The 27,716-nt window shown below is 44.1% G+C and overlaps 1 protein-coding gene across 3 annotated transcripts; it reads left to right on the top strand.

The window, feature by feature from the left end:
- Window positions 1–2,487: 2,487 nt before the first annotated feature.
- Window positions 2,488–27,716, top strand: bptf (bromodomain PHD finger transcription factor). 3 transcript variants are annotated; one of them, XM_062438217.1, is made up of 32 exons: window positions 2,488–3,220; window positions 4,303–5,125; window positions 6,554–6,774; window positions 8,558–8,743; window positions 8,984–9,160; window positions 10,944–11,156; window positions 11,285–11,367; window positions 11,767–12,119; window positions 12,530–12,661; window positions 12,792–12,921; window positions 13,202–13,337; window positions 13,447–13,725; window positions 13,918–15,469; window positions 15,673–15,797; window positions 16,242–16,370; window positions 16,522–16,672; window positions 16,772–16,895; window positions 16,984–17,227; window positions 17,783–17,950; window positions 18,325–18,461; window positions 18,571–18,682; window positions 18,790–19,025; window positions 19,149–20,169; window positions 20,278–21,761; window positions 21,869–21,951; window positions 22,074–22,299; window positions 22,415–22,944; window positions 23,036–23,212; window positions 23,411–23,603; window positions 24,871–24,955; window positions 25,279–25,465; window positions 25,936–27,716. In XM_062438217.1, the coding sequence occupies exons 1-32, from the start codon at window positions 2,692–2,694 to the stop codon at window positions 25,949–25,951; spliced, it is 10,242 nt and encodes a 3,413-aa protein (XP_062294201.1). In that variant the 5' UTR covers window positions 2,488–2,691; the 3' UTR covers window positions 25,952–27,716. The 3 variants fall into 3 exon arrangements, with proteins under 3 accessions (XP_062294201.1, XP_062294203.1, XP_062294202.1); XM_062438219.1 differs by lacking the exon at window positions 8,984–9,160; XM_062438218.1 differs by lacking the exon at window positions 17,783–17,950.

Genomic DNA, 27,716 nt, shown 5'->3' with positions numbered 1-27,716 from the left:
CTGCTATGAGACTGCTAGCACAGAAACAATTGAATTTGTGCCTTACTACGGTCATTATTTGATATGAATACACATATTAAAGTACACACAGTCATATAAATGGTGTGCAGGCAACAATGATTACGAGGGATACAAGAGCTGGACATATTTTACATGTTTATATGTGCAAAATCGTATATCTTTATTGTGTATTATGTAATGTATTTTTTGTTTTGGTAATAATTAAATAAATCCTTTTGTATTCATTCTTTATACACTGACATTAACGCACACGGCTGTTTGGCCGTGTTTGCACTTGTTTCATTTCATACTGTGCAAGAAAGACGAGCCTGAAGTTAGCTTCTTCTTCACAGCTTCTGATAGGAATGTTCCGGTCCACTTTAAAACGTGGCATAACGCCTTTAGATGGCGCTGTTAAGTCACTTTCAAACTAATTCATCAACTGAGAAAAGGGTAACAGGGAAAGATAAATGAGAATGAATCATACAATTAAATCGTCTTTACTTGATTTAAAAGTCAACGTTTTGATCACTTTAAATTTAGCCTTCTTTCGTATTGCCCTTACTCGTGGTAAACTGTGTGTTAATGCTTTTTCTGCCTATTTGCTGTGGTCCAATCTGCTCCACTATGACAAAAAACAATACTCCAGTATGACAGGGGACACCATTGGAGATCATAATCCTATATTTTTCTTACCTTTATTCTGTTTGTGAAAATGCAAAAAGGGAGATTTCACTGCTTTTTTATGTCTAAATCACATTGAACCAGGTCCAGGTCAAAAACTACAATACTTAGACTTGTCAAATCTGAACTACATTATCTCAGAGAGGATAATAAATAGTTTCAGAATTGTGATTGAAGATTTCATTGTTCATATTAGACCAGGTCCAGATCAAAACATACTATATTTAGACTTGTAATTTCTGGATTATATTACCAAGGAGACTCCAGAGACTAAACCTGAACATAAACCTGTGAAACCTTTATACTATTTGTGAAAACTCCAAAAAAAAAAAGAATAAAAAAAAAAAAGGATGTCCAGACTGTTCCCCATCCATTGTACATTAGACAAGGCCCAGATCAAAAACCACTATATTTGATACTATATTTATACTGAATTATGATATTTCTATCACAGGCCACATAAAAAGGATTGTCCCAAGTAGGCCTTTGAAGATGCAGTGAGGGAGGTTAACCATGGTCAGTCGATTTGAGGAAAGGTGAACGGAGAACAATAATTTTGTAAATAAAAGAAAAATTAGAGGAGTGAGTAAACAAAATATACTAAAATATATGGATTTTAATTGAAAGAGGAGCTCTACCTGACCATGGCCAATGAAATGGAGAGACATGGAATCATCCTGTGAAATTCTAGCCTGAGTGAAATTGCCTCAGGCCTCAAACATGCCATTTTTTCAAAATTAGAATAAAGGTTTCACAAATATTAAATTGTGTGTTTCAAAAGTATTTAGCATCTATGGGATAATCTAGTCCAGATTTGACCAGTGGTTTTTGATCTGGCTTTGGTCCAGTGAGGCCAAGATGTGAAATACTCTCCCATTTTCACAAATAAAGGTTTTGAGTTCAATAATATATTTTTATAATGCTACAGTAAAAATGAATAAAACTTGGATTATGATATCCTGCTGTGTCCTCTGTCTGGAGACTTTATAAAGTTGAGCAAAGTGGACTACAGCAAATAGGCAGAAATAGCAATAAGACTGAAAATCAGTAAACCCAATGTGAAAAAACACTACAGTTAAAATGATCAAAACTTAAGATTGTAAATCAATCATATCCCCACTATATATTACGTTATTTAGTGCACGGCTTGAAAAATGACTTAACAGCGCCATCTACAGGCGTTATATCACATTTAAGGTGGACCGGAAATCTCCAATCAGAGGCTGTGAATAAGAAGCTAACTTACATGTAACAGCTGAACTTTGCATTATAATCTTTTACATGCAAAATTTACGATGAACTGAACACGATTCATTTAAAGTTATAGTCGAACTCAGCAGTGTAGGGGAGACGTTGCCCCACATTTAACTTGACTGCTGTTACTTTTAGCAGGCTTGGTTGTGAGTGTAGCTGTATCAGGGGCATTATATGTTTAAAAAAATATATATTATTAAAGTATCAAACAATAAAGGGAGTCTATAAGTGTTTTTTCCTTCATAATATATGTATTAGAAAATTATACACTTTACTGAAAATTACAAACATTTTTATTAAAACCTCTCACACACACCTTCTGCTATTCTTTAAATGCGCAACGTAATATAATTTATTTTTAAGATAACCTTGTAGAATGATTATTAATGAAGTATAATTTGGTAGAAAAGTGTGTGTAAATGTGAGTTTAAAAAATTAAACTAGTAATTTGTGTGCTTGTTGCCACTGAGCTGGAAGCGGTGTGACCACGTGACCGCCGTAGAGGGCCTGCTGTTTGTTCATCCAGAGAGAGGCAGAGGAGAAGAAAAATGGCGGCTCTGAGTGAACCTAAACGGGACGCCGGGCTCACATTTTGAGCTTCCACACCCAAAAAGACGCGCGGGCCTCACGGGGGTTTACTGCACCGTCTGAATCCCAGCCGAGCCAGCTTTGTGGAGGTGTCGCTTTTGCTCGGGTCCGCGCCGGCTAAACCACCGCAAACATCGGGATTGTACGAAGAAGTCTTCGCCTATCATGAGAGGGAAAAGAGGCAGGCCGCCCAAACCTCTACCAGCCGCGGAGCCCTCCGCTGCGACGGCCCGGGGCTTACGACCCAGGAGGAATCTGAAGCCCAGGGCCAGGGACAGCGGGGAGGAAGACGTGGAGAGTCCCACAAGGGAAACTAACAAGCCGTCCAGAAAGAGGAAAGGGGGACCCGTCACGTCAACACGGGGCAGGGGACGAGGCAGAGGCGGCGGCAGAGGAGGAGGAAGAGGGGGAAGAAGAGGAGGAAGGCGAACGACTGTGTCCAAAACAGTGGTGTACGACGACCACGAGAGCGACGAGGAAGACGATGCTGTCAGTTTGAGGTCGGAGGAGGAAGATTACATTGAGGAGGACCCCCAGTCCGAAGAGGACGAGGCCCTGAAAGAGGACTCTGACTGCCTTGATGATGGTGATGATGTGCTGTACGAAGAGGAGGAGGAGGAGGCGGAGGAGGATGGTGCCAGCTACTGTACAGAGAGCAGCTTTCGGAGTCAGAGCACACACGCCAGCACTCCGGGTAACAAACATCATGTCAGAGTATACATTGCAGGGTTTGGATAATAGAGCCTGAGATGCTGCAGATGCTATTTGTATGATGATTCGCGGCAGGAAGCAGTGAGGTTATTGTTCAAAATGGAGAATGAACACAGGCCGCAGTCCGCTCACTAAAGCTGCTGCAGGTGGACTCAGTCAGGAGCTGTATCATTAGCTTACCTCACTGCCAGCCCACCATAAAGCACACTTCATGTCCAATAATGACCACTTACCTTTATAAATAACTGCAAATTGCCCGTAGCTCCAAATACTCAGTTGCATCTAAGTCAACAACTTAGCTGCTAACGAGCTAACGTTAGCAAGTCAAATGAGCTAATGCAGCATGCTGTCATAACAGCAACTTAACGTTGTTATAGTAAGTTTCCTCAATACTCAATTCTATTTGGGTGAATAATAAATTGGAGTAAGTGACTGTAGTTGAGTTATTAAGAGATGGAGAAATGAGCTAGCTCACTAACTTAGCTAGGATAGCATGCCTGTCATTTTTTTTGTCACTTTGCACAGCCTCCAGCTGTAGTTCATCTCTTCAAACTCAGCAAAACACTGACATACTGATGTCCTCCACGATGCAACACCAAGCAAGAGGGCTTATAATGTCTGACTAACGTTTACATTAGCTGGGGTTCCTCTGGATACAGGAGGCTAATAATGACACTGGCCATGTGTTGAGCCAAAGTAGCATACTTAGAAGTTTTGCTATAGATTTAAAGCCAGACTTCACAGTATAAACTGATAACATTTTAGTGCAAAATATATCCTTGAATAGTGGCAAACTACATGTTTGAAAATAATGTGATTATAACTTTACATATTCATCTCTATGTTGCAGCTGTTGGTACATAAAATATGGTTATTGCTATGTTGGCCTGCATAAAAGCTGGTTGATAGCGATAGAATAACGTATAACAGTAATACTGTAATATAGATTTTGTGACAATATGTAAAGACTGTCACTCCTTTCGTTATCTCTCGTTATTTCTTCTGATATAGCCTATGGATTAACGCAATGTAGTCATGGCACTAATATAATTTTGTATCCTACAGGGAAGAGAAAATCTCGGGCTCCAAGACCCCGCACACCCATTCTGGAGGAGAAGGAGATTCCCGCTCTTGAGCTTCCTGAGACCTCTGAGGATCTCCTGGTGCCTAATGAGGAGCTGCTCAATGCCACCTCCATCTACGAGGTTCTAAGGAACTTCAGCACGGTGCTGCGTCTCTCCCCTTTCCGCTTTGAGGACTTCTGTGCAGCGCTGGTAGGCCAGGAGCAGTGCACTTTAATAGCAGAGACACACATTTCCCTGTTGAAAGCCATTTTACGTGAGGAGGACACCTCCAACACTACCTTTGGCCCTGCTGACCTCAAGGACAGTGCAAACTCCACTCTGTACTTTATTGATGGCATGACATGGCCTGAGGTATTGCGGGCGTACTGCGAGAGCGACCGGGAGTACCATCACGTCCTGCCATACCAGGAGGTGGATGAGTACCCCTACGGCCCTCTTGACAGTAAGATCAAGGTACTACAGTTTTTGGTGGACCAGTTTCTCACTACTAACATGGCTCGTGAAGAGCTGATGTCTGACGGCGTCATGCAATATGACGACCACTGCCGCGTGTGTCACCGCCTGGGTGACCTGCTGTGCTGTGAGACATGTTCAGCAGTCTACCACCTGGAGTGTGTGAAACCGCCACTGGAGGAGGTTCCAGAGGACGAGTGGCAGTGCGAGATTTGCGTGGCGCACAAGGTGCCCGGTGTCACAGACTCTGTGACAGAGGCGCAGAAGAACAGGCCTTACATCCGCCAGGAACCCATTGGATATGACCGCCACCAGAGGAAATACTGGTTCTTAAACAGAAGGATTATTGTGTAAGTTAGGACCCTTGCTTCCCTCATTTTGTTTCCTAAAACAGATGAATGTGCATTAAGTCAGCATAAGTTATGGCAACTAAACAGCAGCTCTAAAGATGTGATCATTTTTATTCATTTAATCAGGTGAAAACAGCAGCACAGAGGTGCACGTAGTACAGGACACATTACATCACATACCAACTCAATACAGATGTTATTACTTCATACTTTAGAAACAAGTAGAGAGAAAAACCCCAAAAAAGCAGCAGCTGCATCACCAATTCAGTGTTGCTCTGGTTGTTAAAACACTGGCTGATTGAATTCACCACCAACTCTTTTACAAGCTGTTTAAAGCAGAGGGTGCAGGCAGGTATGTAGCAGGGTGCAGGCAGAAATAACTCGGTTATCAGTGGAGATATTATAATCATAAAACAACTCAGTTAATTATTAAAGCATTTGTTTTCCATGTGTGAAGATCTTTGTGATATATGTTGATATTTACATTGTGGGCAACAGTTTCAGGACCTGCTGTGCTTAAATATTCATGCACAACATGTCACCACAGTCAAGCAGCAGCTATGTAGTACACCTGTGACCCTGTGTAGTGAGACAACCTCATAAAACACCATCATATCTTTAAGTTTATGTTGCACTTTTACCCCTATGTATGACCCCAAGTTTTGACAAATGAACGAACGCATGCAAACATAATTTTAGCCAGTTGAATAGGTTCCTAAAAGGTCTCGCATTACCAGACGGATCTCGACACTGTGTGCGTGGGCGCGTGCTGTTTCAACCTCAAATGCGAAACTGAAAGTTAGCGGGAAACACGTTTGGGGCATAATCATGTTTGTTGGCGGTGACGCTCCTCCTGAATACCAACTCATTCTGGCCTTCACAATAAGAGCCTGAGTCTACTTAACCACTATTGTTTTAATGTTTTTGATGTGGAGGAGGAGGAGACTCAAAGCTTGAGCTGAAGTGTTGTGCACTATGAGAATATTAATGAAGACATTTGGAGTAGACAAGCAATCTGCCACAGTGTTTAACTTGCCACTTGACACTAGGTTTTATTACATTGCTGGGATCTCTCTGTAAGAATGAGCTTGCTATTGAAATTGAATTCCAGGATGGAAATTTAATTGTTTCAGCTTGCTTGTACAGGCTTCCCCAACCATGTCCAGACATCTCAACAGAGTTTATTTAATTGGTTGTATAAGAAATCTAGAAAGTCGGGTGTTGTTGAACTTGAGCACGATCTTTCCTAAAGTTAAAACTAACAAAAACCTGTGGAATTATTATACTAATTAGAAAATGAGTATAACTTGCCATGTTTTACTTATCCTTTAGCGATATCTTACAGCTGACGTGCTTCTGCATGCAGAGACTATTTGTTCTCGTACTCAACAGTCTGTCTAATAACCTGTCGTGTTGTCCCTTACACAGTGAGGAAGATGGGGAGCATGAGAAGAAGAAGATCTGGTACTACAGCACCAAGGCTCAGCTGGAGGAGCTCGTGGACTGCCTGGATAAGGTGTACTGGGAGATGGACCTCCACGCCACTCTGGAGGAGATGAAGGAGGAAGTGCAAGCTCACATGGACATCACAGAGGACCTTACCAACAAAGCCCGCGGCAACAATAAAGCCTACCTCACCTCTGTCAATGGTATGGATTTGATATCTCCATGCCTCATTTGTCCCTAACACTAACCCTAACCCTAAAGTTGTGTAACGCTCTGGTGAAGAGATCAGACTCATGCAAGCAGCGTTTGAATGTGACACAGGGAGGGGGGGCAGGGGGTGTTATCCGACAGTTAATGATCAGGCAGTGTGTGTGAGTCAAGCTGTGTAGTAGTGTATTTGTGTCCTGCAGGGGTTACAGACTTGCACTGTGTCTCAGCTGCAGGTAGTCGGTCCCCCTCAGTTAGCAGCAGCAGCTCCGCTATGATGGCAGTTGACACATAAAAAGGTTACATGCAGCCTCTTTCTGTTCTCTCACACAATCCCCCCCCACCCTCCCGCTACCTTCCTCCAAGGAGACAGAGACCGAGTGTTTTAAAAGCCTGTTTTTGATTACCATGCCAGCAGTTTCCGTTTCTTTTTGACAGGCTGCCAGATCCGTCTGCTTTTGTAACAGTTTTCCTGCGCGTTTCACCAAACTCGCCCGATTGCCGTGCTTAGAAAAAGAGTTTTAAGTGCTGTGTTGTATGTGGGGATGTGCTGCTGGCATCCTGTCATAACTAGACCTTTGTTAAGGTATTCTGCAGCCCAAAATGGAAGATATATTTCGCAGTATGCTTTTTTTCCTTCTTTTTCTTATCTTTTCCGCCTTTACTGATGATTTATGGGCATTGCTGGTATTTTTCATCCGTTAAAAAACCCACTGCTGCTGCTGCTGATGCTGCTGTGGCACAATGGTTTCTCGCTTGCACATTGCTGTTCAACTGCTGTTTCTGTCCCAGTGAAAACTGTAATTATAAAACACGGTTCTCTGGAGATGTTGGCCTCCTGGGGAAAGGAGATCTGCACTGTCTTAATGTTTGTAGATGGGATTTATTTAGGAATTTATTTACATATTTTTTGCTGTTGTAGATTTGTGTTACAGCTCATATTGGATAAAATCATAAGAAAGCTAGCATCTAAAGCCCAGTCCATACTATTACCATGTTAGTAATTCCATAAGTCATTAATAACTGGTGAGATTAACCAATCAGAATTAATCTGAAATAAGAAATCTGCATTTTATCATACAGATAAGTCGTGCTTCTTTCCATTTTTTTTTCCCTTATTTGCTTTTTGGAGCAATTGATCTTCATATGGAAACTGAATGTTTTTGACTTAATAACTGATACAGTACAAGGGACCTTTGTTGCAGGTTCTCTCTCTCTCTCTCTCTCTCTCTCTCTCTCTCTCTCTCTCTCTCTCTCTCTCTCTCTCTCTCTCTCTCTCTCTGTGTCTCTGTCTCTCTCTCTAACTGTTTCCTGTTGCACTCTATGCCACCCACTGTCAAATTAAGCCCAAAACCAAATAATCTTTTCAGTCATTTTGATAAGCAAAAAATGTTGGTTTCAGCTTCTGAAATGTAATTTTTATGCTTTTCTTTGTCTCTTCCTTTTCGTACATGATAGTCAGATCCTGTTTTTTTTGGTTGGGCAAAACAAAACAAATAAAGGCGTCACCTTTTGACTCTGGAAAATAACAGTGGACCTTTTTCAGCCCTACACAATGTAACCGATGTTTTCTCACTTGTGGACAAAGTTTGGGTTTTTTTCCCCTTCTACTGTAATATGATCTCAGACTCATTACGAAATTGTATTCACTTAGAAAATGCAGTTGCTCAAGACAGAGAGGTTATATTTGTCTAAATGTTATTGTGTATTGTCAAGTGTTTTGATAGTGAAGCAATGGATGGATTGTTGATTGATATATTTTTGCTTTTTTGTTTTTAGATGTGGTCCTGGAGAATATGAAGATCAGACGGGAGAGACAGGAAGCGAAGAGGCGAGCCGAGGAGATGAAGCAGGAAGCGGGAACGGGCTCTGCTAAGACAGCGGAGGACACCGCCGGGCTTGTGCCGCAGCTCGACAACGGACAGCAAAAAGACACAGAGGCCAAGGAAGATGTTGCTTCAGAAGGTAAATGTGAGGCGGTCGTTTTTATATATAGCGGTCGGCTGTAGCTTCCTCTCTAATTCCTCTTAGCGGTGTAGTGGTAAGAGCAGGTGCAGCTTTCCCACATGTGCAAAGTAAAACTGTCAGTGAAGTCTCTGCAGCGGCATCACCTCAGATTATTTTACTTAACTTTGCTCGACTTGCTGATATATTAAAAAAAAAAAAAAAGATATCCTGACTCCTGGTATGTGTGTCACGCCACAGCAGCCACGCTTCCCCCCGCCGCGGAGGAGAGCAGCGTGTCTGATCCTAACCCTAACCTGGGCTTGACCAACCAGGACACAGCCACGCCTAAAACAGAATCCCTCGAATCAAACAAGGAAACGCAGGCTGCCCCAGAGAGCGGGGAGTCCCCTCCAGAGGCAAAGCAGGAGAGGACAGGTACCTGATGTCCAGTCCGGCATCCTGCATCCTGCTGCCGTCACCTGCATCTCTAGCCGTTCATCTTATCCTCCCATTTCTCACCCAGCTGCACATGCGCTTCCATCCTTATCTGTCTGCTTGTTGCCTTTAACTATAACCTGCTCTGCTCATTTGCTTTGCTGGGTGTGAGGAGGCAGCTACACTGATGATGAATACTTTTACAACGTTTTTCATGGAGCGTGCTGATTATGTTTCTTTCTCAGTCAGGTTTGTCCATTTTTTTTGGAGGACAGATTTGCTAATTTGAGTGTGCAACGTTTTGTTTTCGGATAAATTGCAGTGAAAGTAAAAACCAAGACCCCAGGAGGAGGCTGTTATTCATCCAGTTTAAACTATCCGAGGCAAACCTGGCATATTATATTAGCGATTGCAGGTGCATGTCTTTTGAATTCACTATTTTGCCTCTCCAGAGTAGCACCATTAACATCAGCGTTTCTTCGTCTTCTTCTACCTGCGACCATGCCTGCGGGGTGTAGATATCGTTTCAAATTCTGTCCCCTAAAAAAAATCAGTGTGGCTGTTCCCTTTGGGGATGGGAAGGGGGGAGTTTGAGCATCATATGTTGCCATGTTAACTCCTTATCACTGCTCTGTTTGCTGTTCTTCAGCCAGTTTGAGTTTATTGTGTTGGCAAGCTGCTGGTTAATGGAACATCTGTGCTTCACATGGCATCAGTTTATTGTGTGTATGTGTGTTTGTTTGTTTGTGTGTGTGTGTGTTTGTGAGCATTTTATCATACACACATTCCCTGTTTCCACTCATAATTGTGCAGAGTATTGTGTTCCCTCAGTTGAATTTCTAAAATCTACGACCCACGTGTCACACAAACACACACACAGCAAAAGACGACTTTGTGCTTGTGCCTGCGCATAAATCAGCCCCCTCACACGAAAACATGGAGTTTAAATGTTCATTTGTACAAACGCTCCTCTTTTCTTCGAGCAGATCCGCCAAAACAATGAAGCTCTCACCACTGATGCAACACTGGGGTGACCATAATTAGCCTCATCTTTCGCAAACTCCTTTTCACAGCATCTTTTTATTATCTACGCTACACATCTAATTAGATAGGGAGAAGGTATTTTCTCCTCGTTTAATTGTCCCACAGAGAGAGAGAGACCATAAGCTGTAAGCATTTTCTGCTAAACCTCTAAACATAAAACTAAAGCTGGTGCATTCAGCATTTGCATTAATAGCTAAATGTCGTTTCTTGTCTTTGTGTCAGCTACGCTCATGTTTCTTGAAAAGTCTGCTATTGGCACTGCGGTACACAGCGTTCCTGGCAGCCGTTAGCACAGCACGACCATCACAACCAGCTCCTTATTCTCATTCCAATTTACGGGCATTTGGGTGCGTTCCTGTCCCTTCAGACAAAAGGCTGACTGCCTGGAAGCCCCACCTGCTACCTCAACAGCAACAAAACCACAAATATGTATGCAGAAATCTCTCCGGTAACTACTCAGTGGCAGAGCTTGTCTTAATTTGGCTTATTTTCAAACTTTGCAGCTTTTCCTTTCCCAGTTGCTTTTATAGGATTGGACTGATGAAGCTCTAAACATTTTTTATTCTTTAAACAATCTGTTCGTCGTATGCTGACTATTTCTTTCTGTATTGTAGAGAAGTTGTTGTTTTTGGTTCAAACAGCTGCTTTTGCTTGTAATATAGGCACCCACTTTCGCTCCTTTCACCACTAGTTCTCAGTTTTATACCTGTACTCATGCTTTCCTACCTTATCTTTTTAGATGAGGAAATGAAAGCAGAGTCAAGCAGTGAGGACGCGCACCCTAATGAGACGCAAGCACAAACCCAAGAGCAGCCGCAGCCGTCATCTCAGCCGGAGCCGAGCAGCGGCAGCAGCAGCCAGGTTCCTGGAAGCGGGAGACTCAGGAAACCGGAGCAGCCCGACCTGGCCGACCCGTCATCTCAGTCGTCTTTTACCAGCCAGGACGGGACAGGTAAACACGAGTCAGAAAGGACATTTTTGAGCGTGAACAAAGTGTTGTACGGTCTCTCAGTGTCTCCATTTGAATAATTGCTAGTTTTGGTATTGCTCTGACGGTGTCATCTGCTTTCTGAATGACAGATGAGTATAACGAAAGGGCGAAGACTGATAAAGGGACGCCAGCACAGGAGTCTAATAACCAAACTCCCCGAGTCAGCAAAGAGGTGAGTCATGATAGTGGTTCTGTACAATTATGTTGGTTAAAATGAAACTAACATACAATACTTACCATGTTCAAAACATCTCTTGTTAAAACCTGTCAAATACATCAATGTTATTTCCAAATGTTTTGTCATATTAATTTTATTGTCTACTTAGATATTTCCTGATTTTAATAATAGTATTGTCAATCTGCATTTTATTCAGGCACATTTTTAATGACAATAATCAAAACTGCATTATGAATGTATATTATTTGCTCATAAGATTAAATGGCAAAAAGAAGTGTGTTTGTAATCATCTATGGTCATTCCAGAATAGAGCATCATTTTAAAAAGCAGCTTCTTCTTCTTCTCCATATCTAGTAGTTTGATTAAATGTTACGTGTCCTCCCCATGTTTCAGTCAGCTCCCGCACACTCTGACGGCGAGACTTCGCGTCCCAGCCTCTTCAAACGGGAACTTGCGGTCAATTTGAACAACTTGTTCAAACTGGGCCAGGAGGGTAAGTACAGGGTCTACCACAACCAGTACAGCACCAACGTCCTGGCTCTCAACAAACACCAGCACCGTGAGGACCACGACAAAAGACGACACCTCTCCCACAAGTTCAGCTTGACCCCCGCCTCGGAGTTCAAGTGGAACGGCTCCATCTACGGTTCGCGGAATCTCACCGTCTCTACCCTGCGTCTCACTATCATCCAGCTGGAGACCAGTGTCCCTGGTCCGTTTATGCATCCTAACTGGGCCTCGCACAGGTACGACTTAGATTAGGTGTCAGGAAATCTAGTGTTGTTCCACAGGCTGCTACACAAGAACACTTTCTGAGTTGATAAGGAGGGTTTGAAATGAACCTTTTGTGGCCTGACCAAGTGATGTCAAAATAATAAATTACTGGCTAACATTAAGCAGCCTGCTGGCTCCAGCTTTACAAGTACCACACAGACACAAGAGCGATATGAATGTTATCGTCTGACTCTTGTACATTTCCTAAAATGTGAAACTCCTTTCCAAATTCCTTTATGGAAATGAAAATATATAATTTTGAAACCCTTTTTTGCTTTGTGTAAAATCTTCAAATATGAAGCGCTATGGAAGAAATAAACATTATTTTTCCGTGTTCGCTATAATTATGTTTTACAGTTTAGTTTTTATGTTATGTTTCTAGGACTAACTGGAACAAAGCAGTGCAAATGTGCAGTAAAGCCAGGGAATTTGCTCTGGCTTTGGCCATCCTGGAGTGTGCCATCAAACCAGTGGTCATGCTGCCTGTGTGGAAAGATTCTCTTGGGCACACAAGGTAAAAAACTGAAGTAAACTCATTAGGAGTGCACTCGAAACAGGCTGCAGATTCAATCATTTGTCTGATTCTTAATTTTCACATGCGCCTTACGTTTTGGTTATATATATGCTGTATTTTCTTGCTTCAGGCTGCATCGCATGACGTCCATGGAGAGGGAAGAGAAGGAGAAGGGGAAAAAGCGAGAGAAAAAACTGGAGGACGAGGAAATACTGCAGCAGGCCACTTGGGTCAAATACACCATCCCCATTAAACACCAGGTAACATAAAGTGCCTGTCATCAGTAGGATATGTATTTGACATTATACTTATTGATGCAGCATAGAAGGATTGAAGCAGTCGGATAATAGGATGGTATCGATATTGCCATTGTGGACATTCATCTTTATTTTTCACATTGCATCTTTGGGTCCATGTGCGCATCTGCTATACTTTTTGATATACATATCTTCTGAAATCATCCCTCTATATTGTCAGGATATTCATCTGGAAGCTTCCTTACATTACATTGTGCCTCACCTAAGTGTTTTTTCTGTCTAGGTGTGGAAGCAGAAAGGAGAGGAATACAGAGTTACTGGGTATGGTGGCTGGAACTGGGTCAGCAAGACCCACGTGCCACGATTCGTTCCAAAGCTACCGGGAAACACAAACGTAAACTACCGCAAAGAACTGGAGGGTAAGGACTTGTACTAGTTACTTGTACTAGTTTAATTTTTCCACAATATATTCTCCTGCTGTTGCTGACGCTTTTTGGCTCATATGTACTTATTTTTTGCTAAAAACAGCTAAAATGAAACAAGAAAAAGCAGCAGCTCGCGCAAATAGGCAGAAAAAGTGTGCGGAAAGCGAGAAGCAGACTACTGCAGACACAGTGGACGAGGACAAGGAGAAAACGTCCATTTGCGAGTCATCTCAGAGCGCTTCATCAGATGATGTACAGACGTCAAAAGAGGAAGACAAACCTGTAGAGGAGGAGCAGGGAAAGAATGCGGAAGAGAAGAAAGAAGATGAAAAGATGGAGGTTGACCCTTGTCCAGAAACTGCTGCTTCAACTGATGAAAAAGGTAAATGTTAAATTTAAATCTCCTAATTTATCTTTTGATTTTCCTTTTAGCTGTTTGTGAGCACATATGTTTCCACTCATCCAAATAGTACTAGAAAGGACTAAAACATAAAGCAGACAATGATGAAATTTCTCTTAAAAGTGCCATCGTTTGCTTCCATTATTCGCTCACCCCTGTGACTCTTTGTTGTAGAGAAAGTTGAAAACAAAAGCCCTTCCTCGCCTGCTGTGCAACCTTTGAGTGAAGAGACGATCCAGAAAGTCGAGCAACTCAAGAAGGAGGAGACCACTTCTTTGAAGCCTTACTACGATGTCGTGAACGTCAGCGAGAGCTTCCAGTTGCGAACAGCTTACAAGAAGAAGGTGAAGCCCTCGAAACTGGACGGGCTCTTGGAGCGCCGTGTAAAACAGTTCACCTTGGAGGAGAAGCAGAGACTAGAGCGGATGAGACAGGCGGCCCTGCAGTTAAAACTGGCTGGCACGAAGCCTCCGTCCGGGGTTAAAACCGAAGGATCAACACTAGTCAAACAGCAGCCTGCCGTGACACAGTGCGTTAAAGTAGAGGAGAAGGAGGAGGGCTTTCATGTTAAAGATCATGTGGTTAAAAAACTCAACTTCGAGCAGGAGAAGACGGAGGTAAAACCAGACAACATGGATGTCAAACCAGACTCCACAGCACCCAATAACAGCAAGCAGACAGAGGTCAATCCAGTGCAGGGGAACGGTGGGGACGCCCCTGCTCACAAAGAAATAAACGGAGGACCCTTAGCAAACACTGAGCTCAACAGTAAAAACAACTGTATATCAGAGGCAATAGATAAAGAGAAAACGCAGAAGCCGGAGGTGGCTCGAGTGGGAGAGAACGTTAAGAAACGTGGCTATGAGGAAGTTGAACAAGGCAGCGGACAGAACAACACGGAGAGCACGGAGGTAGACCAAACCAAGACCAGTCCGGTGCAGGTGAATGGGGACTCTGCGGCCACTGGTCCCGCAAACTCAAACTCAGTCCAAGGTGATATCAAAGAGCCTCTGGTGAATGGAAACCTCTCCCAGAACGATGGTCACCCACCTCCCCTGAAAGTCCCAAAATTAGAGAACCACGTGACAGAGAAAGGAGATTCTCTCAGTGCGGTAAGCAACAAGAATCAGGATGGTCCCGCGGACAAGCCTTCATCTTCAAGCCCGTCTTGTGTGAATAGCAATAGTACTGACAATTGCAGTGGTAGCGAAGGCGTAAAGAGTTCCACACGAGGGGCCGTCACGACTAATACCACCGCAGACACTGGTAAGGCTGCTGTGACATCTCAAGCAGCAAGTAGCGCAGTCTCTTCTACTACTACTAATTCCACCTCCTCCAGCACCCCTCCCATCTCTTTGGCACCAGGGGTAGCGGTCTCCCAGAAAGCCAAACCCATCACTGCAGGGGACACCAAGACGAGCACCGCTGGTTCAACGACAACCAGCTCCATGACGATTAGTAAAGAGTATTCCACCAGAGACCGAGTCAGCCTTCTCAGGTTCTCCAAATCCAAGAAGGCGCGGTCGGGAACAGCCCTGCCGTCCTACCGCAAGTTTGTCACCAAGAGCAGCAAGAAGAGCATCTTCATCCTGCCCAACGATGACCTGAAGAGGCTGGCGAGGAGAGCGGGCATCAGAGAGGTGCCCATCTTCAACTACAACGCCAAGCCAGCCACGGATATATGGCCCTACCCTTCACCTCGACCCACATTTGGGATCACATGGAGGTCAGTGGCACAACTGCATCTTTTTAACCCATAAATGCTTCTGGATTTTTTGGGACGCCTAAAGATTACATTTAAAACCGGCACTTGTAGCATACATTTACAGCAGTCTGGTGAAGATCTTTCTTTAATTACCTTTTTATTACCTTCAATTACTATTGCAATTTTTAACACCATATCCCATTGCTTTTTTTTTTACCATTCAGGTACCGTCTCCAGACTGTGAGGTCACTAGCAGGGGTCAGCTTGATGCTGAGGCTGCTGTGGGCGTGTCTGAGGTGGGACGACATGGCTGTAAAGCCCTCTGCTGCCGTAGGGACAACTCGGAAAGGTGAGGAACTGCTGAACCTGTCTTCTGCTTCACCTGTATTGAGCTCGCCCTTCCTCTGGGCTCTTCTGTGTGCTTTTGAGAGCTCTTCTTCTATTTGTTTCTGTATTATTTCTAACATGCAACTTCTACCTCCATTTGCTATCTGTTGTGATAATTAAGTTAATAAAAATTAAAGCTGGAGTATAAACTTTTCTAAATGTTTAGTTTTATTAGTTCTCTTCCCCTCCCTAAAAAGGTTGGCATTAGTATTCAGAATGATTTGTTGCACTCATTATGTTATGAGCAAGTAGCAAATAAACATACATAGCAGTTTCAGTCATAAGACAAATACAGAACTGCTTACAAGTCAGGCACTAATCTGATAAACTTTGATGACTATGCACTCATGAGAGATTGTAGTAATATGACTATTAAGTGTTGCATTATATTTGATTCTCTCCACAGAAACTACAGACACAGATATCATCACAACAGAGATTATAAAACGAAAAGACGTTGGGCCTTATGGCATCCGCTCAGAATACTGCATCAGGAAGATTATCTGTCCCCTTGGAAACAGAGACACCCCCAAAGGTAAAAGATAAGTTATAGTTGTGAAACAATGTCGGATTTTTTTTTTTAATTAAAATGAAAATTTGAAGTATGATCAAGATTCAAGGCAGAGGAGTTTTGGCAGATTTTTATAAAGATAATGAATAGTTTGTTTCTCCCTTCCTATGACTAGAAACCCCCACTCCACAGAGGAAAGGCCTGCGCTCAAGCGCCTTGAGGCCCAAGAAACAAGAGCCAGCCAAGCTGACTGGGCCTGTCGCTGTTGAGACATGGGTTCCTGAAGAGGAAATGGAGCTGTGGGAGATCAGGGCCTTTGCAGAAAGGTGAGAAACACACACCCCTCACTTTCGACAGCATTATTTTGGGACACACTGAATTCTTCAGAAACACATTGCCTACCACCTTTTTGCTTGGTGTTGCAGAGTGGAGAGGGAGAAGTCGCAGGGTATAGATCCCTCCAAGAGTAGCAATACTCTAAGGACAGCAGAGGATGTCAAGGCCCATTTGGAGAATCAGCTGAAACAGGCTCGATTGGCTGCCCAGCAGGTAGGAACACTACACTGCATTGGTTTTTCTGGTGTTAGAAGACCTTGTTGAGGTTTAAATGTACTAAAAATGTTCTGTTTGTTTTTAGAAACGGCTGGAGCAGCAGAGACCAAGTACAACCGCCCCCACTTCCACAGCTACAACCACCACCACCTCAGCCAGCACTCCCATTACCCCAATGTCCACAGGCCAGAGGATGGGTCAGGTCACATCTGGAACAAAGATGGTCCTGGCCACCAAACTGGGTTCTCCAGTCTCCTTCCAGCAAGACAAGAACTTCCACCAGTCGTTTGCTTCCTGGGTCAAGCAGGGTCAGAACAACAACAGCTCAGGTAAGACGGGTAGAATTCGAATCATCTGAAGCCCATCTAACATCTTTCATAGAGGGGTTTTGTTAGAGAGCCATGTGCCTTTCATCATTTTCTGTTAGACACAGGCAGACAGACAAGTTCGTCATAAGAGTCTATTTTGGTTTTCCATTTTTGTTTTTATATTATTTCCCCTTTTTTTCAATCGTTGTGTGATAGTCATATCAATTTGTGGAAAGGTCAATCACCAGCATGACTTTTCACAACTTTTCTTTGTTTGTGTCATTTTTCTACATTGGTAAATGTGATCGGCTTGCCAAAATGACATTGTGGCTCGTGGTGTCCACTTTCAATCCTGCAAACACTAGATTTTAAATTAATTTACACCCTAGAGGGATACATGAGCCTGTGTGTTTTCAGAATTTGAAACACACGGCAAATCAATAATCCGAGAGTTTCAAAATCTCAGACCCTTTTTGTTGAGTCAAACCTACCAGTGGACACCACAGCTGTAGACTGGCTATTGTGGTGGCCCTTGTGGGTACGCGTGACCACAGGTGGCATGGGTGTGTCTTGCAGTCTCCACTGGCTCGGTGGCCACCGTGGCTAGCAGCATCACCACCTCAGAGCAAACCTTCCAGATCGCTGGCAGCCCAGTGACTGTGGCTGGCCAGGTCCTCACCGCCAAACTACCCCTGCCCGCTAACAGCAAGATTGTCACGCTCAACATGCCCACTACTCAAGGAGGTAGGGAGCACGAGTGTCATCCATTTCCGCCGGTTTCGGGCTTGCGAAAATGGATGGAGCAGCAAAAGACTTTTTTATGTTAAAGACAGTGAGCATGGATGATTCTACCCATTTTGCTTTTGTTTTTCCTTTTTTTATTTTTTTTTAGATAGAATAGCTTCTATGGCCAAGAGTGGGATTGTTTTTTGTTGATGTTTTGTACAGTAGCTTTTTTAAAACTATTTAAACTAATACCATCTCTTGAAACTGAGAGCAAATGTGTTTTGAATTTCTTTAAAGATGTGCATGAGCATGTCTTGCCATTTCTGCACATTCTTGATCTGTATTACTGCATGTAGTTGCTCCTCTCCTTACATCATTTTTCTTATTAACAGGTGTAGTTCAACAGAAAGTTCTGGGCATTTTCCCCTCTGGACCTCCTGCTAACCTGAGGACATACAGCACACTACATCCTACGACTGGCAACATCAACCTCAGAGCCACTAACTCTGCCTCAACTACTCAGCAACAGGTATTTTTAGTTTTCACCCTAACCTTTTCATTTTTTACCTGGAAGTTGAAGTGAAGAATGTTAAGCATGATGACTGTCCTTTTTTTCCTGTTGCCTTTTTGTGCTCCAGGCCATCAAAGCAGGAGGCCAAACACAGCCTGGCACGACAGTGAACCAGGCATCTACCCTGTCTACCTCTGTGGGCACAACAATGGTCAGAAGTCCAGCGTTGGCTCAACAAGGTGTCCTGTCAATTTCCATTTTCAAATATGCTACAGCTCTTGTGGCTCGTGCCTTTTACAAAAACAAGATACACATTCTTACTTCTTCTCTTTTCATCCTTTTCTAGGCCAACCTCAGCAGGCTTTGACCCAAATGGGCCGTGGCCAGCCTGGATCCACAGCTGTGCCTGGTTCTACACCTGTGCAGACAGGTCAGAGAGTAGCAGGTCCCACATCATCCCCTTCCGCAGCCACCTCAGCTTCTGGACAGTCCCCTATAGCTCCCCCTCAGACCAACAGACCACAGCAGGGTCAAGTCAAACTCACTATGGCACAGCTCATGCAGCTAACACAGGGCGCTCAGGTAAGGGGCACTTTTTTACTACTGTTTTTTTTCCCTCCTATAGTGAAAGTGTAAACTCTGTGAATCCTATACTACACATGTTTCCGTATTATTAAAGTTTCTAATTATTAAATTATGTTACAGGGAGGTAATCCAGGTCTGACAGTGGTGATCCAGGGTCAGGGCCAGACCCAAGGCCAGTTGCAAATCATCCCACAGGGTGTGACAGTCATCCCTGCCCCTGGGCAGCAACTAATGCAGGCGGCCATGCCCAACGGCCAGGTCCAGCGCTTCCTCTTCACTCCCGTGGCACCATCCCCATCAGTGTCAACTTCCACCCCCGCCACTGCGACCCCTCAAGCCCAAATGTCGACACCTGTTCAAGCCAGAGCCCCTGCGCAAGTCCAGACGACTCCTTCGGTCTTAGCCCAGGCCCAAATGGTAGCCCCTCTACCCACCCCAGCACACGTTCAAGCCTCATCACAAATGCCCAGTTTGGCCCCGACCCCAGCCTCGATCCCTGTGCCAGCCCCAGCGCAGGTCGCAGCCCAGGCCTCAATGCAAACACAAGTTTCCACCGCTACCCCTTCATCTGTACTGCCGCAAGTTGCAGCGCATGCCTCGTTCTCCACACCAGCCTCTGTCCCCACACAACCTCAAGTTGTAAGAACCATGCCTGTCCCCTCACTTAATGCAGGCCCAGGCATGGCCCAAACCCAAGTCCCCGCCATCACCACTGGCTCATTCCCTACACAAACCCAAACTGCAATGTCACTACCTGTAGGACAAGTTGCACCCCAATCCCAGGTCCAGACACACAGCTTCAACCCTGCCCCTGTCCAGATGCATGTTAATGCTCCCGCCCCCGCTTTAGCCCCCGTCTCAGTCAAGGCTGCTGCCCAAGTTGCTGCTATGGCGACTGCTACTCACTCAGCCCAAATGTCTGTCTCTGCCTCTTTCCCCTCACCCGTCCCAATTCCAACCCCTGCCCTCGCTCCCGTCTCCACTCCCATCATCGCTGTCGTCTCCACCCAAATGGCTGTCCCGTCCCCAGCCAAAGCTCTAACCCAAATCCAGGCCACAGCTCCCGTTCCCCTTCACGCCGCTGTGGCCAATGCGGTCGTCACACCGGTCACAGCCACCTCTACGACACCTTCAGTGCCAGGTAAAGAATCTGTACATACCATACACCATATATACAACTGTTGACATTGACTTGAAAATGTATGTTTAATTCTTTAATTCTTTTTTCAACTTCTCCCTCTTGTTGTAGCTCTGACAGAGCGGAGGGCATCTCAGCCCCAGGTTTGGACTCCGGCCTCATCTCAAGCCCAGATTCCAATTCAGCCAGTTCAACAGGCAGCAGCTCCCGTGCAGCCACCTGCCCTGGCTACTGTACCTGCCTCCACACCCGCATCGGTCTCCACACATTCACCCGTTACCCCTCTGCCTCAAGCATCTCTTCCTTCGCAGTCTCAAGCACAAGTCCAGCACCCTGCCGTCGTTTCCATGCAGCAGGTGTCTCAAATACCGGTGTCAGCAGTGCAGGTTCATATGAAGGGATTGCCAGTCTCTTCTGTTGTTACTAACATGAGACCCACCCAACCTCAGCTCCAGCCCCAAGCCCATACTCAACTTCAGCCCCAAGCTCAAGCCCAAATTTGTGCACAGATTCAGGTCCAGCCCCACGGCCAAGTCCAACAAATGCAGCATCTCCAGGCCCAAGCACAAGCCCAAATCCACCCCCAGGTCCGAGTTCAGTTTCAGCCACAAACTCAGCAAACAACCCAAGCCCAAGTACAGCCACTCGCTCAAATTCGACCTCAGGTGCAGTTTCAGTCCCAAAACCAAACCTTGCCCCAGCCCCAGATCCAGACCCCAGCCCAGACCCAACTCCAGTCAAGGGTCCAACCTCAGTACCACTCACAGGTACAAGTTCCACTTCAAACACAGGCGCAAACCCAACCCCAGCCCCAGGCTCAGCAACAGCCTCAGGTCCAACCACAACCCCAGGTTCAGTCGCAGCCTCAGGTTCAGACTCAGGCCCAAACCCAGCTTCAGCCCCAGATCCAATCCCAACTCCATCCCCAACTCCATCCCCAGATTCAGGTCCAGTTCCAGCAACAGAACCAGATTCACCCTCAACCTCAGGCCTCGCAGCAACACCAAGTCCAAACCCAGCCCCAGTTACAAGTTCAGTCACAGCAGCCCACCCAGGTCTCGCAACAGCTTCAGGTCCAAGCCCAACCCCAAGTCCAAGCTAAGCTCCAAGTTCAGTTTCAGCCTCAGAACCAAACTCAAGTTCAAGGGCAGCCTCAGCTTCAGGTCCAGTCTCCAATCAGGCATCAGCTCATCACTGTTCCAGGACTCCAACAACCAGTCCAGCTCCTCTCAGCCCTGCCACCACACGTCGCAGCCCAGATCCAAGCCCAGATCCAGGCGCAGGCACAGCAGCAGGGTGGCACAGTTCCCCAGCAGATCAAACTGCAGTTGCCCATCCAGATCCAGCAGACAGGGGGACAAATTCAGGCCCACCAGATCCAGAACATGGTGACCATACAGGCGCCGGCGAGCGTGCAGGAGCAGCTCCAGAGGATGCAGCAGCTAAGAGACCAGCAACAGCAACAGCAACAGCAGCAGCAACAGCAACAGCAACAGCAGCAACAACCAAAGAAGAAGAAGACTCATGAGGCTAAAAGGGAACAGAAAGAGCAGAATCAGCAGGCTGTTAGCCCCGGGGATGGCATCCAGAAACAGGTGGGACTCAAAAACAATGAGCAGTTATTCCATACATTAAAAAAATTAATTCATACATAAAGTGTCCAGATATTGTGAATATTAATGGTAAGGTTGTTTGATTTCAGGCGGTAGTGAAGCAGAACGCTACAGCAGAACAGCTGAAACAGAGGAAGACCCTGGCCGCAGCCGAGCGAGAGGAGAACCAGAGGTTTGGGTCTTAATAATCACACAAGTGTCAAGCTTTATGTCAAATCCTTTTACTGAATGGCCAACTGCAGCACTAATTGAACCAAAATATGTATCTAACGCTCCCCCATCTTCTCTCTTCAGAATGATCGTGTGCAACCAGGTGATGAAGTTCATTCTCGACAAGATTGAGAAGGACGAGAAGCAGGCAGCTAAGAAGAGAAAGAAAGAGGAGGTAGTGGAGCAGAAACGCTCCAAGCAGAATGCCACCAAGCTGACGGCGCTGCTTTACAAGCATAAAGAGCAGCTGAAGGCGGAGATCCTGAAGAAGAGGGCTCTGCTGGACAAGGAGCTGCAGCTGCAAGTGCAGGTGAGCATGCATTCAAGCATTTGAAAAGGTCATATTTTCTCTAATAGACATCAAATTTAGAGAGGAGTTAAGCGGGATGTTTGACGTTATATTACATGTCTTGTGTCTCTCTCAGGAGGAGCTGAGGCGAGACATAGCCAGGCTACAGAAAGAAAAGGAGAAAGCCCGAGCTGCGATCACCCAGGCTGCTGCAGCAACCGTCAAGGCGGCCTCCCACTCCTCACACTCTTCCCACTCCTCCCACTCTTCTCACACTACTCATTCCTCTCACAGCACCCACACAGTGACCTCACCCTCCTCATCCCATAAACGCAAGAGGGAAGAGGAGCGAGACAAAGACAGAAACCGAGACAGGGACAGGCACGACAAGGACAAGAAACGGGACAGGGACAGAGACAGGGACAGATATCGAGACAGAGATAAAGACAAAGATCGGGATCGAGACAGGGAGAGAGACAAGGAGCGGGATAGACACCGAGACAGAGACAAGGACAAGGACAAGGACAGAGATAGGGACAGAGACAAGGACACAGATCCCATCTTATCAAAACACAAGAAGAAGAAGAAGCTCTCCTCTACCTCAAAGGATCACAAGAAGGACACAAAATTGTACTGTATCTGCAAAACAGCCTACGACGAGTCAAAGTGAGCCCTCTATAAAAACATTTAATACATTTCATTTCTGTGATTTTTAATATAACGCTCACATGACACAAAAATGATCTTTTCCTCTCAGGTTTTACATAGGGTGTGACCTGTGCTCCAACTGGTTCCATGGTGCCTGTGTTGGCATCACAGAGAAGGAGGCTAAGAAGTTAGAGGACTTTGTGTGCAATGATTGTAAACGTGGCCAGGAGGGAGGAAGCAACGAGGAGCTATACTGTATCTGCCGGACACCATATGACGAATCACAGTAGGGCTCCTAAAATATAACATAACTGTCATCAACTAATATTGATATAGATGGCATGATTGTGACTGACAGCAAGGATATCTGTCAACATATGCTATACCCAACACCCAGCAATGATGCCAGATCCAACCCAGCATTTATACTCATGGAACATGTGATAGATGTGCTGACCGTAATGTATCTGATCTCCACCCGCAGGTTTTACATCGGGTGCGACCGCTGCCAGAACTGGTACCACGGTCGCTGCGTGGGCATCCTGCAGAGTGAGGCCAATCAAATCGACGTGTACGTGTGCCCGCAGTGTCAGTCGACAGAAGACGCCATGACAGTCCTCACGCCACTGACCGACAAAGACTACGAGGGGTTGAAAAGAATATTACGCTCGTTACAGGTACGGAACCTGTTTCAGGCCGCTTTGGTTCAAATAATAAAAACGATGAATGAAACTGTGCACCCTCTTCACTTCCTCTCCAGGGATGACAACAAGGACAGGGGGGGCTCCTGTTCCTCTGGTCATCCAAAACAACCCTATTGGTTTTGCTGATATTGAGCTTCAGGCGATCATTGTTGCACCTGCACTGTTGTGACGAAGCGCTCTATCTGTCCTCTGTACTCTGTAAAAAATAGTCTCTTGTAAAAAGTGAAGACAGTATGTGTCTCACTGGAAATGATTGACTGGAATCATCTTATTTTTCGTCAAAAAATACACTTAATACATTTTATTAAACTCCTTAAAAGTCTCCACTACAGATATGCTCTTGATGACTTGATGGACATGGATGTAAACTAGAACTTCACTTGTTGGCTGAGGCATACAACAACGAGACAGTATGACTAGTTCAAAGATTAAACTAAATTCATTTGCTTTTTCACTTGTTACAGGCTCTTTTACTTGTACTGGAACACATCTGGACACCCAAACCACCTTTATTGTTTGGACAATGTCAACTTTTTATGGTTCATTGTTTGTTTTAGGTTTTTATCCCTCCATTAAAAAAAAAAAAAACAGGTTATATTGTTAATCTATTTAAACCATTGTGCTCGAACCTGCAGTTTGCTTTATAGCCAAAACACTTTCAAAATTATTTAATGATGTAAAGAGCACATTGTCATCAGCATAGAGATTTATCTTCAAGTCACCTACTTTGATGCCTTGTTTCATCTTCTTAAGCTGTTCTTGCACATACCAAAGGCTCCAGTGCCAACAAAGAAACAAGACTGGTGGCTCTGTGACAACTGTGGTTGTGTCTCTGCTTTTGGTGTGGTTTCTGAACTCATCTCACCAGTTTTCCAACTTTATGTGTGTTGATCAGATGTGGCAGAGAGACATCCTGTGTGACGTTCATCATGGCAACATCAAGAACAATAAGAGCATGTCTCTCACTCTGTAATCCAGTTCATAATGATGGGGCCAAAGCCATATTTATATAAAACAAAACAAATTAGGCCACTCTAATCTATCAAAAGCGTTTTAGCATCTAGGGACCCAGCTGTATTAGATGTTGCTTTTTCTAGCACATTGCAAGAATATTTCTAAAAGAAAAGAATATAATCATCACAAAGCAAACTGAATAGATAGCTAGTTACTCAATTGCCTATTGTCATTGTGTGGATTTGGTATTATTGGTACTCATTTTTTTGGTTCTTTTTTTCAACAGTCTCACAAAATGGCATGGCCTTTCCTCGAACCAGTGGATCCCCATGACGCACCTGATTATTATCGCGTAATCAAGGAGCCAATGGGTAAGGCACAACAAATGATAATAACTGTTTGTGACTTCTTTTTCAACCAATGTCCAGTATGTCTGCGCCATAGTACTTTTTTTATGTATGTCATTTTAACAGGCCACAGTGGTAAACACACAGATGAAATATTAATGAATGAATTCCATCAACTGCTTAGGCAAACAAGGAAATAGGAAGATACTGATGCTGAGTAAATGATCCAGATAAGAGATCATTAAGCTTTCCATGCTGTGTATTCCATGCTATTCTGTACTGGAAAAGGCAATCTTGTATCCAGATTCTTCTCACACTAAACATATCTTTTCTGTCCCTTTTTCTAGACTTTTCCACAATGGAAAGCCGTTTGCAAAAACGGCATTACCACAAGCTCACCGAGTTTGTGGCCGACGTGACCAAAATCTTTGACAACTGCCGCTACTACAACCCCAATGACACGCCCTTCTTTCAGTGTGCCGAGGTGCTTGAAGGCTTCTTTGTACAGAAGCTGAAATGTTTCAAAGCGAGCAGGTAAGGAGCTCTTATAAGTGCAAACTTGCACGCTTTCTATCTCCTTTGCTGTGTGTGTGTGTGTGTGTGTGTGTGTGTGTGTGTGTGTGTGTGTGTGTGTGTGTGTGTGTGTGTGTGTGTGTGTGTGTGTGTGTGTGTGTGTGTGTGTGTGTGTGTGTGTGTGTGTGTGTGTGTGTGTGTGTGTGTGTGTGTGTGTGTGCGCCTGCCATTCACTATTTACTTTGGTTTGTACCTCCGGCATGTGTGTTGTAATGGTTTTGTGCACTAGAGGGGGCTTTTCTCATAGACTGCAGTCAGCTATAAACTATCAAACAATTCTAAGGGTTGCTCGGCCGTACTAAAACCAAGAAAGCTGACAAGGGTTACGACATAATGTCCATGTTACATCGTGTATCATCTTGCATTTGTGTGTGTTCACCTTTGCTGCATGCCTTTTGATTTATGCCATCCCATTTTCTTCTTTCTTACAGATTGTCAGATTCTTAAATGGGCCAGTCTAGCTGGAGTCTGGACTGGATGCAGGGGTCTCTAGTAATAATGGCATGGAAACTTTGTTTCAAAAATAGCGAAAATGTCCATTACTACATAAAAAATAACACAAGAACACACTCAAACACCAAATGTGCTTTCACGCAAATGCCACCAACTGAAAGTTCTCAGTCACCAATTATAATTAGGACGTTTTATAACAATCAGAAAATAGCAGCCATTTTGACATTAGTTGATTGTGTAATTGAAGGATGTGCTTTCTTTTCATCATTTCATCAAATCAGGATATTAGCCTTAATTAACAATCCATCACAGTCATTTGGTTGTTTTCAGTAGGATTTTAACTGCATTTCACTTCATAATTTGTATTTATTTCTGGTGTTCATCTAAATTGGACTGAATTATGTGTTGACCTGACCAGTTCTAGAAATATACAAAGCTGCATATTTTATTATAGAGAAATATTTATGAGAGGTTTCGTATGTTCCTTCCCCTTGAGTTTGATTTAGCTGGTTGTTACAGTGGCTATTTTGAATGTACATACTTTTTATCATGTACAGTGGTTGTAAGATATATCTGACTCTGTAAGTGAATGTTTGGATGTTTTAAATAATTATGAAACAAATCATTTTAGATAGTATTATTTTATGAGACTAAAATGTACTATGAGTGAGGAATCTGACCTAAAAACCTCATTATTTTCTTCACTTTTCATGCAAAATAACCTCAGTTTGTAGTTGTGGAAGATCAGTAATAAAGGCATTGCACATCAACATGGCTGCAGAATCATCCGCTGACCCCCTTTGCATCCTTTGTGTCTGTGTGTTCATTGTTGAGATGTCACAACAGTAAATACAAAAAATAAAAAGCAAAGGGCTCTCAACTTACCCCCTCTCTCCGCATTCTGTAGGTCTCATAACAACAAGCTACAGTCCTCTTCAGCCTCTTAGAAAGCATCGCACATTGGTGATGAAACAAAATGCACTTGCCAAGAATATGGCTTTTCTGAACTGTAACTCTGTGACGGACTCTGCCTCATCCTGTGTTTGGGATCTGCTCCTCTGACTGTCTGTGCAACCAGCACCACTGCTTTCACAGAACTGTCCAGGCAGAGCTGCCTGCTGCCCGTTTCAGCTCTAAGGGACCTTTTTGGACCTGTCTTCATCAGCGGGATTGTACTGAGGAGCGTGAACAACTGAGGCATTTCAGATGAAAGTTTACCTCGGAGAAAAGACTCTTAAAGAGCTCTCATATTTCCATGTACTTTATTTTTTGATCACAGTCTTTTTACTTTTTCTTTCTTGTTTAAAAAAAAGTCCCCAAGGCCATCCTTGTGGTTGTCATGTCCAATAAGAAATATGAAATTAAATACTGACATACAATGGCTGAGTTTTACTGAGCATAATGTATCAAGAGTTTTGTCTAAATTCAGATATCACAACAGAACAACTTTTTTTTTCTCCCATTTCCACTCATTGTTTAGTCTGAAGTGGCATGAAAAGACAGTTGTACTAAATATCTGGACATCAGTAGTCTGCTTGGTTAAACCTGTATAACCTACTTAAAAGTACGGTAATAAGCTATTGTATATGAAATGCTCTGCAGTAGTGACTGACCGAGAAGGATGAAATGATGTATTTGAAGGCTCCTACCCTGTTTGTAAAAATCTGTCAAATTTTGACTTAATTTCTTTTTCCTTTTTTTGTATTCCAGCTGAAGAAATATTGATGTATATGGAACTTAATAAAATGCTAAAGACTGA

Source organism: Scomber scombrus, chromosome 18, assembly GCF_963691925.1.
Source record: "Scomber scombrus chromosome 18, fScoSco1.1, whole genome shotgun sequence".
Lineage (NCBI taxonomy): Eukaryota > Metazoa > Chordata > Actinopteri > Scombriformes > Scombridae > Scomber > Scomber scombrus.
Note: the sequence above shows the minus strand (reverse complement) of the source record. Positions and strands in the feature narration are given on the sequence as shown.